The sequence below is a fragment of the Leucopleurus acutus genome (assembly GCF_964270905.1).
Source record: "Leucopleurus acutus genome assembly, chromosome: 12".
In the NCBI taxonomy this organism is placed as follows: domain Eukaryota; kingdom Metazoa; phylum Chordata; class Mammalia; order Artiodactyla; family Delphinidae; genus Leucopleurus; species Leucopleurus acutus.
The window spans coordinates 42,402,763-42,421,646 of NC_139154.1; the positions used below are offsets into that span (position 1 = coordinate 42,402,763).

At 34.0% G+C, this 18,884-nt stretch overlaps 1 protein-coding gene across 10 annotated transcripts in view; it reads right to left on the reverse strand.

The window, feature by feature from the left end:
- The window catches only part of PUM2 (pumilio RNA binding family member 2), a 92,417-nt gene that overhangs the window by 13,403 nt on the left and 60,130 nt on the right, over positions 1–18,884 (reverse strand). For 6 of the 10 annotated variants that reach the window (XM_082851832.1, XM_082851830.1, XM_082851831.1 and 3 more), the window contains 2 exons: positions 15,524–15,760; positions 321–588 (listed from right to left, as the gene is read on the reverse strand). In XM_082851832.1, coding sequence (XP_082707958.1) covers positions 321–588; positions 15,524–15,760 — 505 coding nt within the window. The remainder of the gene's footprint in view (positions 1–320; positions 589–15,523; positions 15,761–18,884) is intronic. The other 4 variants (XM_082851828.1, XM_082851836.1, XM_082851834.1 and 1 more) reach the window with 1 other exon arrangement.

Sequence of the window (18,884 nt, forward strand, 5' to 3'; positions counted from 1 at the left end):
TAAATGTAATTTGGAGCATTATTTTCAAAAGGAAATTTGAAGGAATTAAATGTATTCTGTCAATGTAATAAAGATAATCCAATAAAAGGATAAAACGACATTGCTCTATTTTTATTATAGAAAACTGAAGAACCACAGAAAATAAATTAAAAACCTGTATTTTTATAGTTCATCCTAACAGGAAAGAAAAATCCATATTGGATATTTATTTTTTAAACAATTCTAACTTTTATAAAGGTTAAATCATTCTAGTCAAGAGAAACTTTGGCTCTTTCAAAGCAAAAATTCAATAGAAAGTATCATAAATAATAATCACCTACCTAGAACCATGCTGGTCTTGAGAAAACTCAACTATGTGTCCAATCAAGTCTCTAAGTTGAAGGTTTGGGAAGCGGTTGTTTCTGAAATCTTCCAACAATCTACTTCGGCCAGAAGGCATAATATCAGACCTATTATACCGAAGCCGAGAAGGAGGAAAGAGCTGGCTGCTGGAGCTAAACAGACTGGAAGTGCCTGAAGCACTTCGATATTTTGCTTCTGCTCCAGGTGCTGCAGAGATATATCGACCACTACCATTTGTCAGTCCTCCTACAACAAAGCAGCTGTGGTCAGCAAATATTTTTGACAAAGTCATTCCTCAAATAAAAGTCATTTAAACCAAGAAGTCAGTCAATATAGAAATATTCACCCCACTAATTCCTATATGGTATAACAGAAAATTAAAGTTGAAGGAGAAATCTCACACATTTACTTAATGTGTCTGGCTATAATATGGGGGAAAAAAGAGACTAGAAAACATGAGAAAAATAAACCTGTATTTGTTCCTGGCAGTTTAGTTTAAAAACGTCTGATGTCATACACAAAACCTGTATTCGTTCATGGAAGCTTAGTTTAAAAGATAATTATAACAACTAATGTCATACATACTAGTATCAATACCAGAATACTGAAACCACCAACAAAATTTTCAATTACATTAACAAGCAAGTTACAAACAGCTAGCAAACTCAGATTTTAAGCCACTAAAAGTTTAATTGAAATTTACTCACAGTGTTAACAGAACACCAACTAAATCTGTACTTTTTTGGAATATATAAAAATTCATTAAGTCATATATACTTGTATGTAAAGAAAAATGATTTCTTAGTTAACCCGATTAAATTTCAAACTTAAAAAACCCACAATATCAGATAATAAAGCCAAATTACACACTATTTAAATTTTTTATTTAAAAATTACTCTCCATAAAAATACTACTGTTTTACAGACAAGAAATAGTAGCAGTAAACATATTTATTATTCCTAGAGCTTTAATGTTGACCATTTAAAACAAATGAATAAAAAGCCTTAACTTATATCCCATTCCAAAGAATACTACTAAAGGGCAGTTGATAAAAACAAAAATAAATAGAAGCAGGTAATTGTTCTTATTACATATAACCATTTAAAAGTACTTGACAGTGTCCTTTTAAAAAAGAAAAATGTATAGAAAATTATAAAATGCAGATTTAGTAGTTCAGATAAACAAAACCCACCGCCAGCTTTCACTATTGTATATCACTTCTATTTAGAATAGTGCTGTATGTACAATCCAGGCCACAAAGTATAGATGGTGCCAAGGACACACTGTCAGTGCAAAGTTATAGAGAGGCATTAAGGGCCAAAAAGAGTTACAGGGACAAGGAGCAGTAAAAGAGTTATAATCCTGGAGAGTGAAGCGGGTTAGAATATCCCTCTTTTACTTTCAGTCCCCACTGCCCTAGCTTTATTTTGCTTCATTAAATTTCCCATCATCCAGTATATTATACATATTTATTATTTATTTGAATCCTCAGCCCCATTTCCAATGTAAGTGCCATAGAATTACATTCGCCTACGTGCTAGATACGTGGTACCTAAAACGATGCCTCATACACAGTGAGTACACAAATATTTATACATATTTAATGTAATATCAACTGCCTAAGGTCTGGTTCTGTAATATCTTTCCTGAAAGTGTGTAACTTTAACAAGCTGTTTTATACACCAAAGTCACTGACATCAAATTCTCATGTTCATTGCAGTTCTACATAAACTCGTGCTCATATATGAAAAGTCTAAAAAGTAAAAGAATTCATTTTTTAATACTGTCTCGATCTCTTCACTATTAATCCTTCTAGTCCCCTATTTTTATTTCTGTTTATAGTACCATCAACCGTTCACAACAATAACTGATCATTAGCCCATTCGAGTCTCGATAACAATTCTTTAACCTTTTTGTAGGGTAGGGGTGCTCTGCTTATCATTCCAATCTGTTTTCATAAATAACAATTATATCTTCCCATTCAAAGGTCACTTTGATGATGTCATTTTATACTAAAAACCTACAGCATCCTGCTAGAGTACCTTCTCTATATTCTTCAGCTTACTTTTCAAGTCATTACTCCAAACCTACTTTTCACATGAATTTCCTAATAGTACCCTAATTGTTCACTTCTCTCCTTCTTATTCATTACTATCTCTGTACCACTGCTTATCACTACTTGAAACAAGGCCTAATCCTACCTCCTTATTCTTAATGCACTAAAGGTTTCAACACCAAATTCAAAATACATACTTACCCCAGAAAAGACAATTTTATTTGGTACCTTCCAAGTAGTCCTATCAATATCCAACAGGAATTCCTCCTGTGTCTAGATATTTCTTGATTATATTCTATCAGCTCCTAATATACCAAACTCCTGATGCACTTTGACAACTTAAAATGTCTAATGATGCCAAACTGCCTTGAGTTTTAAAAAATCTTGGAATTTCAGTTCTAGAAGACTAATTAGCACTTTCATTTATAAAGTTGAAAAATTAATTTCACAAAGGCCCAGGATACCTTCGTTTCCTTACAAATTAATTAAATAAGCATTTCAACTCAATTTAAAATATTCATTAAACATTTAAAATTTGGTTTTTTAGGGAATTGCCTGGTGGTCCAGTGGTTAGGACTCCTCACTTTCACTGCTGAGGGCCTGGGTTCAATCCCGGGTCAGGAAACTAAGATCCCTACAAGCCACGTGGGGGGAAAAAAAAACCAAAACTGGTTGTTTTTAAACACTGAAAGCATGTCATCCAAAACTATTTTGGGATTGAGGAATATTTTACAAAATTGGCCTATACGTTTCAAAAATGTTGAGGTCATAAAAGACTGAGAAATAATTCAAGATTAATAAGAGTCATGACAAATAAATGTCATGTGTGAGCCCCCAAATCCATCAATCGCCCTCTCCGCCCCAATGCCCCCCCCCCGCCTTTCTTATAAAGGATTTCAATGAGTCAACTGGCAAAGTGAATAAAGTCGGCTGATTTGATAGTAGTATTGTTAAGTTCCTGACTTTGACAAAAGAATGTCCTTACTTTCAGGACACACACACACACTGATATGTTCATGAGTAAGAGACACTGTGTCTGCAACTTCCTTTCAAAAGTTATCAGGGAAAAAAGATGGGTGTGAAGGGACAGGCAAATGCAGAGAGGGGAAGCGAGGAGAGGGAAACAACAATAAAGCAAATTCAGTTAAATAACATTTGGAGAATTTGGCTAGGTTTTTTTTTTTTTAATTGTTAATGATTTCCTCTTAAGTCTGAAATTATTTCAAAATTAGTTAAAAACAAACATACAAATTGGTCATCTATATTCATACCATTGCTACTGGTCATCTAAAAGATGTGTTCTGCACCAAATGTGTTAAACGGTAAGTCCCTTCAATGTATCACTGACCTCACCCCTATCATTTATCACTGCTTAATCACTAGCTTAATAAGAGTGTATGGGACATGGAGATCTGTACTATAATTTCACAGATGAAGTCACTATAATCCAAAAGTGATGTGACATGCAGCTAGGCAACTAGGAGTCTTAGGCCAGAGCTCATCACACAGTAGTGTGCTGCCCCTTATATGCTATTTACATAGGCATCTATCAAGTTCATTCATGATAACTGAATGAAGGCAAACACCTCACAACTATCCTAGTAGAAATAATATGATTTTATAAGTTTTCATTAATTTCCTTGAGAAGTCCATTGTTTTAGAATCCTTCCCTATTTAATACCAGAAATCAAAAAGATCTTAATACTGTGAAAAACACAGGGGAGAAAAATATAAAACAACTGAAACCACCACAAAATAAATCTCAAAAGTTTTTTCTTTTCATTATTTTCCACCTCCCTGGGATCTGGAATAACAACTCCTGAGCCTATTCTTTTATTTATTTACCTTTTCTATTTTTTTTTTTTGCGGTACGCGGGCCTCTCACCGCTGCGGCCTCTCCCGCTGCGGAGCACAGGCTCCAGACGCACAGGCCCAGCGGCCACAGCTCATGGGCCCAGCCACTCCGCGGCACGCCGGATACCCCCGGACCGGGGCATGAACCCGCATCAGCAGGCGGACCCCCAACCACCGCGCCACCAGGGAAGCCCCTACTTTTTCTACTTTTTAAAAAATAAAGATTCTCAAATCTTTCCCAGTGGATAGTTTCTATTTAAAAACAAAAAAAAGTCTACCTGAAGATTATTCTGATAGAGGTTTGGAGGCTAATAAATTAGAATCAAGATAAATTAAGGTTTCATTTTAGAGCAAGTTTTCAACTACTAATTTCAAATAAAAATGGTAATCCAAGTAGATTCAGGGTCCCGAAAAGGGTACAACTACATATAGGCTACTAGGCAGAGTCCCTTTCAGAAGGCGAGGCTCTGGAAAGCTCAAGAATGATAAGATGATAATGAAAGATGACTAGTTAGTTGGAGTGGGCAAAGAATAAATGATAAAGAATGCATAGTTAGAAAAAGTCTAAAATGAGGATGACCTAATTCCACTTTAAGCTATTACCTTCAGTTAGTTCTAACCCAGAGCCCATACACTTAGTACTTTCAGTTCGCTATTTTTTTTTCTCTGATTACTTTTCAAAAGAAATATATGAAACATTCAGAGTAGACTGTAACAGCCATGTAACTCCTTTCTTCCTTCCAATTTCTGCCTTTTGCAAATGGAACTGTCTAACCTATGCCTGTCCCATGACTGTATTTTGGAGGCAGATAACTTGTTTCCTAGGTTTCATAGACCCAAAGATGGAGAGGAATTTTGCCGCAGGGTGGACCACATTCAGAATCTCACCTGATTTAGAAAATAAGATTTGAGATTTTTGGAATGGTTCAAGACTCTTGGGGATGCTGGAATGGGGTGAATGTATTTTGCATGTGGGCTGAACGTGAATTTGGGGGGACCAGAGTTTACATGGTACTGGGCTGAACTGGGCTTCCCCAAAAGATATGTTCAAGTCTTAACTCCTGGTACTTGTGGATTTGACTTTATTTGGAAATAGGATCTTTGCAAATATAATCAAGTTAAAATGAGGTGTCATGCTGGAGTAGGTTGGGCTCTTATCCAATGACTGGTGTCCTTATAAGAGAAGGAAAATTAGGACAGACACATAAGGAGAATGCCAGGTAACGATGGAGGCGGTGACTGGCGTGCTGTGTCTACAAGCCAAAGAACGTGTTATCAGCAACCATCAGAAGCCAGAAAGAGGCAAGGAAGGATTGTGCCTACAGCCTTCAAGGGGAGTATGGCCCTGTTGACACCTTAATTTGACTTCTAACCTTCAGAACTGTGAGACAATAAATCTGTTTTAAGCCACTTAGTTGTAATTTGTAACAGCAGCCTTAGAACACTAATATATAATGCTATCTTAACAACACTCTGAGACAAGGATATTATCTCCATTTTACTTGTGACACAATAGGCTTAGAGAAGCTAAATCCTTAATAAATCCTTATTCAAGGATGCATAGCTAATAACTAGACTGAGGTTTTTTTTTAACTATTATATCTGAATAATTCCCTTTCGGTTATACTCTGCTACACCTCATGAAGAACATTTAATGCCATATACCATACTTAAATCTGGGATATGCTTGAGGTTACATGGGAGAGTAAACCATGTAAATTTTTTAACTATATATTTGCCATATAAAGACACAAAATTTTTACTCGGGAAAAACCAAGGCTTCAATGAATTAAAAAACCTACATAATTCTAGTTAAAAGTATAATCTTCCACATCATCTTAAAAGACTAATATAAAAAGCAAAAAGCATAAATATGTCAAGTGTGCTATCTTAAATTTGTACATTTTATGACCATCTGTAAGCAAACAATATCAGGTGCAAACCAAAATAAAAATCTGTTGTTTCCATTTCTATTGCTTGTAATTCTTTTCTAAAAGCAACTAAGTAATTAATCTACCTTTTAGCATCTAGTGCTTCAACTTTTTAAAAATATAAAGGTAAGAGAGAGGCCATCTTCACAGAAGATACTTAATATTAATAATCTTCCCTCATTCATCAAAGAGCATTTAAACAGACTGAGTTTTTAACATATGAACTATGTAGTTCAGACTAGTATTATATCTCACTTCTACCTCTACTCACCTTGCCAGTTTCCATTATTCCATCAAAAAAGGCTTGTATGATTTCAAGAACTGTCTGAATCTTACATCTTTATTGAAAACTAAACTACTTCTGTGATTACTGAACATGAGGACACTCTAAAAACCTACCCCTACCCCAAACCAAAGAACACCACACACAGGCAAAAATAAAAACTCACAACCATCATAAAACTTCTCAAAGTGCAGTACTCTACAGAGTATGATCTTAACACACTGATCAGAGAACACACTACCAGTTAAACAATGCTTTAATGTAGAAATCTATATAGGATGTGAAATAATTTTTTTAAACAAGTAGCCAGTGTCCAAAAATAAATTCATTGATAAAACAGAAAGAAACAAAGCCACTTAAATTACTCCAACCATTTTGTTGAGATCTGAATACAGTTGACCCTTGAACAACACGGAGGTTAGGAGCATCGACTCCCACCCCATCAAAGTATACATATAAGTTGTGACTCCCCCAAACTTAACTAGTAGTAGCCAGCCTACTGTTGACCAGAAGCCTTACCAGTAACATACAGTCTATTAACACGTTATATGCTATATATATAATTATAATTTTATGCATTCATGAAATACCTAACTTTTAATTTTTTTTTGATATTTCTATGCAGTCTGCGATTTTTTTCAAGTTGTTGCAAATCTCCGAAAAAATTTCCCAGTTTTCCCCATTTTTTTTGGGGGAAAACAATCCATGTATAAGTGGACCTGGGCCGTTCAAACCTGTGTTGTTCAAGGGTCAACTGTACTGTTAAAGCTGTAGAGAATGGTTTCAGCTTTCTTGTTTCTAATCTAGTAGGGAGAAAAAACACAGAAACAACTCTAATATAATCTAGCCTGTGGTTAATTTGGTACAAAAAGACCAGAAAGGAAAGATAATAATTCTAATGGAGAGAATCACTGTGTTAAATAAAGTGCAATAAGGCAATAGCATTACAATCATTATACTGTAATTACTGGTTTACTCATCTGTATTCACCACAAAAAAATCAAACTTGATGATGGTGGGTAGAATAATGTTTTCTTCAAGTGTCTCTCAAGTCAAGCACAGTCTGGCATATAGGGATCTGACATTGGTTAAATAAATTAAGTGAATTAATTAAGCAAAATAAATTAATTAAATAAAAATTTTCATGAGACCCCAGAATTCTTAAACGGGGGCCAATAAAACTACACATAAAAGATAAACATAAAATAGGGATTAGTTTCAGTATAAATTAAGCTTATTACTATCCTATTTAGAATATCATATAAAGACCCTTATCTGATCAGTTTTAATTTAAAAATTAGCAATAAAATATTATGAGATCCTTGAAGTAAAAAGTATTTAATTTAGATTAAAAGTCAATTGCAGGGGGACTTCCCTAGTGGTGCAGTGATTAAGAATCAATGCAGGGGACACGGGTTCAAGCCCTGGGCCAGGAAGATCCCACATGCCACGGAGCAGCTAAGCCCGTGTGCCATAACTACTGGGCCTGCACTCTAGAGCGTGCGAGCCACAACTGCTGAGCCTGTGTGCTACAACTACTGAAGCCTGTGCGCCTAGAGCCCGTGCTCCACAACAGTGAAGCCACCACAGTAAGAAGCCCGCGCACCACAAGGAAGAGGAGCCCCCGCTCGCCACAACCAGAGAAAGCCCACGCGAAACAATGAAGACCCAAAGGAGCCAAAAAAAAAAGTCAATTGCAGGCAAGTGAAAAATGCCAATATACTGACATTCAAACTCACTTTCCCCACCAACTCACAATAGGCTAAATTATATTTTACCACAATTTTATAAAAAGTTCACAAAAATTCTAAACTTAGGGAATAGGAAAAGATCCTTTATTTATTTAGAGCGACAGTAGACAGAAATAAAAGCATTCTTTGAGAAGCAGTGTGACACCTTGGAATGAACCAGGTAGACCTGGACTCAAAATTTTTGTTCCTTACTAACTTCATGACTGTGTGTGTGTGTGTGTGTGTGTGTGTGTGTGTGTGTGTGTGTGTGTGTGTGTGTGTGTGTGTGTGTGTGTGTGTGTGTGTGTGTGTTGTGAAAGAGGAGTCAAAGTTAATTTCTCCCCATTTGGATATTCAATTGCTCCAGTTCAACTTACTGAAAAGACCATCCTTCCTAAATACACCAGAGTGGCACCAGTGGCCACAAATCAGGTAACTAAACGAGCAGGTCTATTTCTGGATCCTCTATTCCACCAATCTATTTCTCTAACCCTTGTGCCAATACCACAAGTTTAGTAAAACTACCACTGCAGTTTTAATAAGTTTGATATCTGGCCAAGTTATTAAATTCTAAATTTGTTCTTCAAGACTGTCTTGACTACTCTTGGCTCTGTTTTCCCATTCATATTAAATAAATCAGCTTATCAATTTCTTTAAAAAAGCCTGAAAAATTCTTATTGAGATTGTGCTAAATCTATACATCAATTAGAAGACAGTTGGTATCTTTATAATACTGAGTCTTTCAAGCCACAAACATGATATGTCCTTTCATTTATTTGCCTTCTTTAACTTCAGTCAGTGCTTTTATGGTTTACAGTGTAAAGATTTTGCCCTTCCTCCAATGGACTTATTCCTGGTTAAGGAAACAGTCTCATGTAAAAATATTCTAAACATAAGTCAATTTTCAGTATTACCCCATGAGACCTATGCTGCATTCATTTTTAAAGGTTATTTGGCTAAAGCTGTAGATCTCTCATGAAGCACATCTGCCTATATTTTAAGAGTTAGTTTTTTGATCCTATGTTTACTTAATGCACATTATTTAGTGTATAAACAGTGCAATGATGTAAGTTCTTGGTGAATTCTTGATTGTTTTTAAGGCACATGAAGACTTATTTGATATCAGTAAAAAGGAAAGGTAGAGAAACAATTGAGGGAGGAGCTGAAATGCAAATATGAAGGAAAGGTAGAGCCAGTGAATAAAATGTAAAACAACCAAATGATAGTAAATAATGATATACAGAATTATAGTCAACAACATTAAATAAATGCCTCCCATTTGCAAAATACATATCAAGGAAAAAAATATTTAAAAACATATTCAGTAAGAGACCAGACTTCTCTATTTTCTCTCATCCCATAAGCTTTTTTTCAAAAATGCAATGGCACAAGCAGACTTCAGGTCAATAGAAGGAAACAAGGCAGGAAGAAAGAAATCCATTAGGGAGATGATGGGGGACAAGATCAAAGGCTCATATAGATCCAGGAATTATGAGTTACAAAGAAGTGTGAACTGGAGTAACGCCTTCTATAAACTATGAATTGTCCCAAGGTGTCTCTCTTCACCTGAGTGCTACTGGAAATTTCAGTGGGATAATCCTTTTTAAATGAAAAGCTTAGCATCTGGCTGCTGGGTATTTAATGTCCACAGAATCCCCACAATCATGATGACAAGCAAAAACTGTTGCCACAAATTTCCAAATCGTTCACCTCCTCATTCTAGGTATTTTAAACAAGCACTACAAGTGATTCTGGTATGGTAAACCACTGAATCGAATCATCAGGTATTTTTTAGTCTCAAATCTGAGATTACCTTAACTGAATTAGCTGGTAAAAACATTCTCAGTCATTAGAAGCACAAAGTCATAGATAACATTATTAGAGGATAATGGATAAAACATAAGGGCAAAAATTAATCATTGTGACCCCAAACCAGAACTAAGACTAATGAATTTGTACACAGAAATGAAACATAAAATAATAAATTCTTCCACACAAGTAATAATTTTAGAACTTTTCCACAACATATTTCATACTTTTCAACAAATAAATGACTTTTCGATGCACCAATGGGTTGAAGCAGTGATTTCATTTACACCACGAGAACCTGTAAATAATATTCTGTTGAGAGCTGAGTATGTTGTCCTATCTATTCAGTCCTGTTGTCCAACATATATTCAGTCCCTGAGTGGTCTGCCTTATGAGTAACACATATTCTTATTTCATACAGTAGATAAGAGCTTTTCTATAAATCTCAAGAATAACTGAGAAAGGGATCTAGAAGTCTAGTAATCTTATATACACATTTTAAAAACACATAACCATTGTGAGGTTAAATTTGAGAGGCTGAGTAGAATATTGTTATTGATATACTTTGTAAAATTGTTCAATTCATTATAGAATAGCAGAACAGAAAAAGAAAAGATAGTATCAGGAGTCAGAACAGTGTTCTAGCTTCAGTTCTGCCATTTACTGGTTTGGGCAAGTCTCTTGGGCTCATATGACCTATAACTGTCTCATCTTTAATGGGCAGATCACTCAGCCAGTTCATGTTAACAATTAGGATGAAATGAAATAATGAATATGAAAGTGCTTTACAAAACTATCAAATGCTATTCAGTTACAGGGAACTTGCTACTTAAAGGATAATAATACTTTCAATGAAAACTTCAAAATAATTTATATTGTTTTCTGCTTTAAGACCATATATGAAACTCAGAAAAACCGCACATAGCCTTACAACCAATTAAGCCATACTTGTTTTAATTCTCAAACATCTCTTTCTAAGAGAAGCGGATGACCAAATCTGCCAAAGGTCAGCAATTTCAACAGATTAACTACTACTGAACAGGGAAAATGACTCTAACAGTTAATAGTACCATGTCTATGTTTCATATAAAATTTTCTGTGATTAGGAGAGAAGATAGTTTATAAAGTTTTTTAATCTAATGCAAGTTAAAGCACTATGTGACTACTGAATACATGACATTAAGGAATCTTCAAAACTGACAGTCACCTTTGAATTAACTAATTTCACTGAATTCAAAGCTGGAATTAGACTTTTTATCACCCTTTTCTTAAGAAAAAACAAGCCAGTTCAAAAATGAAGAGGTACAAGGGAAGAAGCCATTAGTTTGTCAAACCCTAAGTCAAATAAAAACACAAAATGCTACTTTATACCCAAGAAGTTCCATATCAATCTATTATGAGCATAAAGATTAGAGTAAATAAGAAATCACTAACATATTTTAAACGTTTACTCAAAGAAGAAAAAGAAAGGAAACAAGGAAGGAAAGAACTAGTTAGCTAGCTCCAGGTAGATGAATTAAATAATACTTGAAATATTTAATCTTCTTTTACTGGGAGTAACGTATCTCAAAATAAGAGACTGACTTCTATCATAAAGAGTTAAAAAAACAACTACGGGTAGAAGATTTTTTCCCCCCAACTCTATACATCAGTATAACATGAGAAAATAATTCACTTAATATTCAAGGCTGAACTTGAAGCCCAGAATTTGACATAGTTCTTTGCATTTCAAGATAAAAACCACTAATCTTAAAGTTGTTCTCCTTCCTTGTTCTTTTCCACTTGTTTCTCTCATCAGTATTTTAAGTGCTGCTTTTAACAAGTTGTAGTCAACGTGGGAACCAATCTGAAGGGACTCCAAATGGCCAAAGATAGTAATATTTTAGCATCAAGAAAAGGTATAAAAAGTGTTATCTCCCAGTCTGCAATGGACTGAAACATAACTATCCTAAAATCCATCAATTTACACTATAGGGAACAATGATGATTTAAAAACAAAAACAAAAAAACCCTGCAAGTCACCTTTAGAAGTTGCTAGGGCATCAACTCATTCTCATTCTCAATTCTCATTTCCCAAGGTCAGAAAATAAAGGAAAAGAAATCAAGCATTATCCTGACTCCTATATGAACTATATATTTTAGGGTAACCTCACAATTGATGAAAGTTCTTTTCCATAGAAAAATTCCAGCTAAAAAATGTAAAAGGAATGACAGAGCATCACCATTTTGCAACCTCTGAAGAAATACTTAGGTGATGATCAAAGGCTGCTAAGCTATTAGGTGGATCTGGCAGACAACCTCACAAAGGAAATAACCAGACGTGTCTCCTGATACGGTGCAGCAGAAATACAGAACCAAACAGCAAAGCAAACAAACAACCAGATCAAACCCCTAAATTCCACTTTACAGGAAATTCAGAGAATAGAGGAACATGTTAAATACCACCATGGAGAAGAAACCATCGAGGCCCAGAATGTGGGATATTCAACAGGACAAAGTTTCTTCAACAAATAAATGTGAAGGAAAAAAAAAAGAGGATGGGGAAATGGTTCCATATTAAAAGACATCAAACAAATGACGGACCTTATTTGGACCCTGATGGAAACACAACAACTGTAAAAAGACATTTAAGTCAATTAGGGAAATTAGAGTAATGAGAATTTATAAATTTTAAAAGGTATGATAATGATTTTGTGGCTATAATTGTTTTTAAAAAAGGAATCTCTATCTCTTAGAAATTTCATACTAGAATATGGAAGATAAAATTACTTCTCATGTTTCTGACTTCAATATATTTAAAAAGCAACAAGGTTGCAAATCTTAACAAAAATATTTTAGGTTATAAAAAAATGAACAACCAAAATTCATCAGTTGAAATACTTGTTCTTCAATCACAAAGTGACTACTGGTCATCCTGCTAAAAATACTTATGTTGATCAAATGACAACTATTTTTTAAAAAATGAAACATCTTTGTTGGAAAGCCAGAAGCATACAATGTTGCTATTCACTTTTTCTGTGAATCAAGTAACTAGCATGAGCAAAGGCATAGGTGGTTTTAAAAAAAACAAAAAGTTACCTGTTTCATCCAATATTTTAAGAATATCGATATCCAGGCCTACCAATAACTACAATGGCTATATGTCTTAAAAATCTCATAAGAAAATCAGCTGGAACTAATTAATTACAACCAATTCTAATGAAACTGAGAATTTATCCCTATTTTATGATATTATATTCTTAACATGTGAGCAGAGTAAGATTATTTTTTAAATGGCTATGCAAATTCATTTTCATAGGTATTTTATCAATCAGCAGCCTTGATAACTTGATTCATGAAGAAATCCACTTCGGGGATATACAATTTAAAATATATATTTTTTAGACCAGAGAGCATGTAAGTCTTGCATCGTGTTTCAATGACATGAAAACGAAAGATAGATTATTTCCATGAACACTATACAAAGAGCAAATTTATGAAATCTACTTAATTATTTTCAACTTGGCAGGGTCTATTCCTTGTTAACAAACAGGTTGCTAGTCATAATATGACTAAAGCTAAAAGAAACTGGGGAATCACAAAAGAAAATAATCTACAGACAATTTCAATCAGAGGTGTGTTTAAATACTAGATTAAATAAATACTAGATTTAGAAATACTAGATTTCAAGGTGAAGCTAAACTAAGGAGTTTAGCTTAAACCATGGGTACAAAAGTATCAGGCTACAATGTAGAACTGCTGGCCCACACGATGATTACTTCTCATAACTGACTAGAATTCCTTCTAGAAGCATCTATATGCCTGGGTTCTTTATAGTCAAAAAAAAATCTAGATTGCTATTTGATTAGAGACATCTAAAACGTCATTTATAAACCAATTTCTAAACAAGCCATGTAGAATAATTAATGCCATTTACACAGGCACTAAAGCACAATGTAAGCAGTAACAGTTGACAGAAATCTGATCTGAAACTTATCTATGAAAAAAATGACAGGACGCGACAAATATAATCTTAACAAATAAAACACAAAACTATTACGAAAGGCTATTTTTAGGTTTGCTTTGTTCCAAATTTTGGTGTCAATTTCAAAGTCTCAAAGGCATGTTTTATATGGGAGTTGTAGGAATGGGTCTGAATAGAAATAATAAAAATCAGGAATTGAGTAGCTCCTATGACTAAGAAAAGATAAATGAAGGAAAGTGGTAGGCTAAAAACTGGTAAGTTTACACAAACAGTGCTGCAAAGCAGATCTTAGGACCTCACTCAAATAAATTAATTGGTTGTATACAGTCAATATCCCCCAAAAGAGCAAAGGCCCAGAATTTGGGGTGGAGGACCAGTCTTTAAAAAAGAAATCTAGCCCACTTTGTAATAACATAAATCTAAATGATCATCACTGTAAAATATTCCTTTGTTACATGGACACTCACTATATTACTGAGCTTTAGGAAAAAATAACTATAGCCTTATGATAGGGATGGCGGGGTCAAACATAATCACTAATTTATAATATATCTGCTTACAAAAGCAACATTACTTTTTAAATCACAAGCTGATTTAAATCTTCCTAAGCACATAAGAATCAGCAATAGAATCTCTCAGTTTTAGCTGAAATGACTAGAATTACAAAAATCCAAAATCTAATTTTAATAAAATACTTTCTTTGAAGAGACAGGGATGGATTCATACACAGCCTCTGATATCCAAAAACCCTTCAAAATATACTGTTAACTACATGGCTAAATAATTCCTGGAGTGGGAAAAAGGTAACCACCAATTCAAATAATCTTGGGGTGGGGGCTATTTTAATATACAGATATAAACCAAAGTTCTAAATGTTCCGATTTCAAGGGTACAGCAAGCCTAGAACATTTTTTTTCTTAAACAATGTGTTCAAAAGTAAGAGAACTACATGGACCAAACCCATACATAATAAGATTCTCTAACTCACAAACATACTCAATTCATATACCCTGATATAACCCTGTGGTAAAATGGCCAGGCATTCAAAGGCCAAAGCAAAAACCATCATACTAAACTAAATTATTTAAATTCAATAACTTTGTGACTAATGATTGCTTTTGGTGTGCACAAACTTTTTTTTTGAATTTTATTTTACTTTTTTATACAGCAGGTTCTTATTACTTATCCATTTTATATGGTGTGCACAAACATTTGATCGTGAAATTTCTTTCACTATCACGTATAAATAATTGACTTTTCAGATGATCTAAAACACACACAAATCAAAAGCACAGACGAGAAAAAAAACACACCACTGTATTTCATAAAAGGAACATAAGATACAATAGGGGTCTTTACCTTACTGTACATTAGACCCTCACTTTGAATTTTCACAAAAGTAGAACTTTTTCAAAAGGCTAATATCTATAAGCAAAAGCAATTTGGCATGTTTTATCCAACATTAAATATTTTACACATATTATAAAACACACACACAAACACACTCACATGTATACATACAAATAAAAAGGGTTTTGGTTTTTTTTTTTTACCTAAATGCAAACTGGATGAGGATCCATGTGATGAAAGTGATGGCGGTGGCGTAAGTGAATGTCCTGGAGTTTGGCTTGGCAGAGGCATGCCTATTGGACTTGGAGAGGAGGAAAATCCCAGACTATTGTAAAATGGTTGCCCTATGGGTGCTAGGCTGCTACTAGATCTTTTGTACAAGTCAGAGCTAGTAGATAGAGACTCTCTCCTTGTGGCACTACTACTTGCAGAACTGCCAACTGAAGAAGAAATAAAAAAAACCCTAATTACATACAGTGTTAACTGAATAAAACCTATCCCCAACTCTTGCTGGGAAATAACAGAAGTGATCACAATAATTATTTTTAGAAACATTATAGAGAAGATAATTACTGTGATAACTATACATACTAACTTATTAATCATAAAAGGGTATAAATGCACCCCAAGAAAATAACCAAATATTTAAGAGCAGTCACTCATATGTTCATTATTTCACACATATTTACCATTGACACATATGATTACTGTGCTTTAATACCCTGGTATGATTTATAAACCCTGAAATTGTAAGTTGTCTGCTTTAGGATATGCTAGAGATTAAATTCCAATAAGGTTAAATTTTGGTAGTATCCTAATCTCTGGAACCAAGTTCTTAGACTTCAACCCAATGCCAAGAAAAGATTATACTGATAAACAGAATATTAATACATTTCCCTCACCATTCACATTTGATTTGGCTTCCAGCTTGTGTTCAAACCATAGTCCTTTAAAGTCCATATTGGCCCGAATATTAGTCAGCTGTGAAGTATAGATGGCAGCTAACTCCTCAGTACTTTTCACACTACACATTCTCCCTATCCTTCAGCAACTAAATTACAAAATACATATGGAAAAATCAAACTTTCTCTTAGAAAACTGATAGCTCTCATTACTGTTATCAACCAAAGACATGTGTTCACTTACCCCTCAGGATCTTCCATTCCTTAGATTCTATTTCTGGCCTCATGAGCCCCTTACTCAAGTAAAGACTGATCAGCCTTTCTTTTCTTATATGGTATACAATTATATCACATCCCTTATTGTTCTACATACCAATTTTTTTTTGTTTTTCACTTAATCTCCAATTCAACTATTAACCTTCTAGTTTTTTTTCTTTTGTACTTCATAAAATCATAAAAAAATGGTAGGTTCACATTACCATGTAGCTATGCATGCTCAGAAAAGCAACAAGATCTGGCTGTTAATCAACATATATTTGGATAATCAAATTCTTTACTAAGTGTTTAAAAGAGTTGTCCAAAACTCCCAATTCATAAGTCTCACTTAGAGCCCATATTTTCAAGTATGTTTTTTTACTGTTCCTAAGCCTTTTTAAACTGAAGCCTTTATATCCAAAATAATTTCATAATACATTTCTTAACCTATCAAGTTTTTTAAGGACAAGCTCTATATTCGGACCAATATGGTAATTCTTTTCAAGAGAATTTTAAAGTTTCTATTAGGTTGTGGTTTTCTAATAGCAAGTCAATTATAAATAGATCATAAGGGTACAGATTAAAGAGAAAAATTAAGCAGAGCACATGATGGTAGACCAAGTTAAGCTTATTAATACAGATAGGAAACTTAATTACATTGGTTTTACGAAATTTAAAATTCTATAAAGGAAAAATACCAGGCTCACACTACTGTATTAAGCAAAATATTATATAAACAGTATTCAATCTTTTAAACCAGTGAGTGCAGTTTCTGGAAGACTGATCATGTTTTATTGAAATTCTCACTTTTTAAGATATATTACAGGGAAATACTAGTAACTATATGCATTTTTAATAGCAAAAAATAAACACTATTGTGAGAATGGTTTTGGCAAAATTGTCAATGGCTATATTAACTATGCTAATTTAAAAGGACACTGTCAAAGTGATTTTTCTAAAACATGGCTACATTTAAAATTCCTATTTATTTCAGAAAACAATTTATATGACAAGGAAAAAGACAACAGCTCTCTAATGAGAGCAGCAGCACTATCATTCCCCTGGCAAATAATCAAAGAAACCATAGTTTTGACACATGCGATATTATTTTCCTCTAAAAAGGAAAAGCCAAGCCGAACATTTAAAAGTAATTCAGAAATAGCTTTACTTTAAACCTAACAAACTGGCTCCTTAAATTTTACTATATGCCTAAATTATCTGCAACAGTATGACTACAAAATATAAAACAAAGTATACCTAAAATATCTAAGCGGCTAGACAGTGGAGTCACTAATCATTTATCAACTGTGGACAAAATGTTAAATTACAAACTTTCAGTTGTAAAAGAACATTCTAATGGGTCATAGAAATGGTGATTTAATTACTTTATTACAATGGCTAAGCTTCCTGGTGAGCTGAGTTATAAACTGGGGTATTTAACACTACTAAGTATTAATAATTTCATCATATGGGTAAAAGAATGTGTATATGTTACTGTGTGTGTACATGAGCACATAAACACATTACATTTTAGATTTCATATACGTATGGAATTGCCATAATGTAAAAAGGCAATGGGGTGGACTTCGAAGAGTACCTAAGTGCAGCACTTGAATGAACGCTCATAAAATGTCCAAGAGGAGGGAGATGACAGGTTATTTATTGGTATTTAGGGGTGGCAACTGTTAATGTCCTCTGAAGCAAGGTAAAACAGAGGTACCCCAAACTGGAAATCAGAATGGAGTAAGCAATGCTCATAAATAAGGGAGGAATGAAGATGATTAGTTTTTGGCAAAGAGGCATCTGCAGGGGACATGTGTAGAGAACAAAATGTTGATGGCTCATCAGTTCCTGAATGCAGGGGGAAGGCTCTTAACAACTAAGAGACAAATGGGAATTTGGAGTTCCTACAAATCTATACCAGACCGAGATTTATCAAGTCTTTTCTCTATTTTTCCTGGATTATTTAGGGTCTACAATCTATAGAAACTAGTTATTTCCACACAAAATTTTTTTTTATAAAGTTATATGTTCTTTTGATTTTCTCCAGCAATCTAGGATTATCTGGGGAAAATACTTGTCAATTGTGTTAGAAACAAAAAAATGAGTCTATGGGGGCACTTGGGCGAGAGATAAAAAGACTAAGCTCCAAGAGGAATGAAAAAAAATCAAACAGGAAAATTAAGACTAAACAGTCTTTATGTTCACTAGACTTTTCCTCAGAAGTTCCCATGCCCATTTCTTTAGGTAATTTTGTATTAGGCAAATATATTTCCCTTTTGTATTTCATTGTAACAAAAAAGCATTCTGCACCTAAAAGTTTATAGTTGTTCTAGACCATCATATTTATAAATATGAATGTTCAAGAAGTTCAGAAGATACTGTCTTAGAAAATTGGCAAACACAG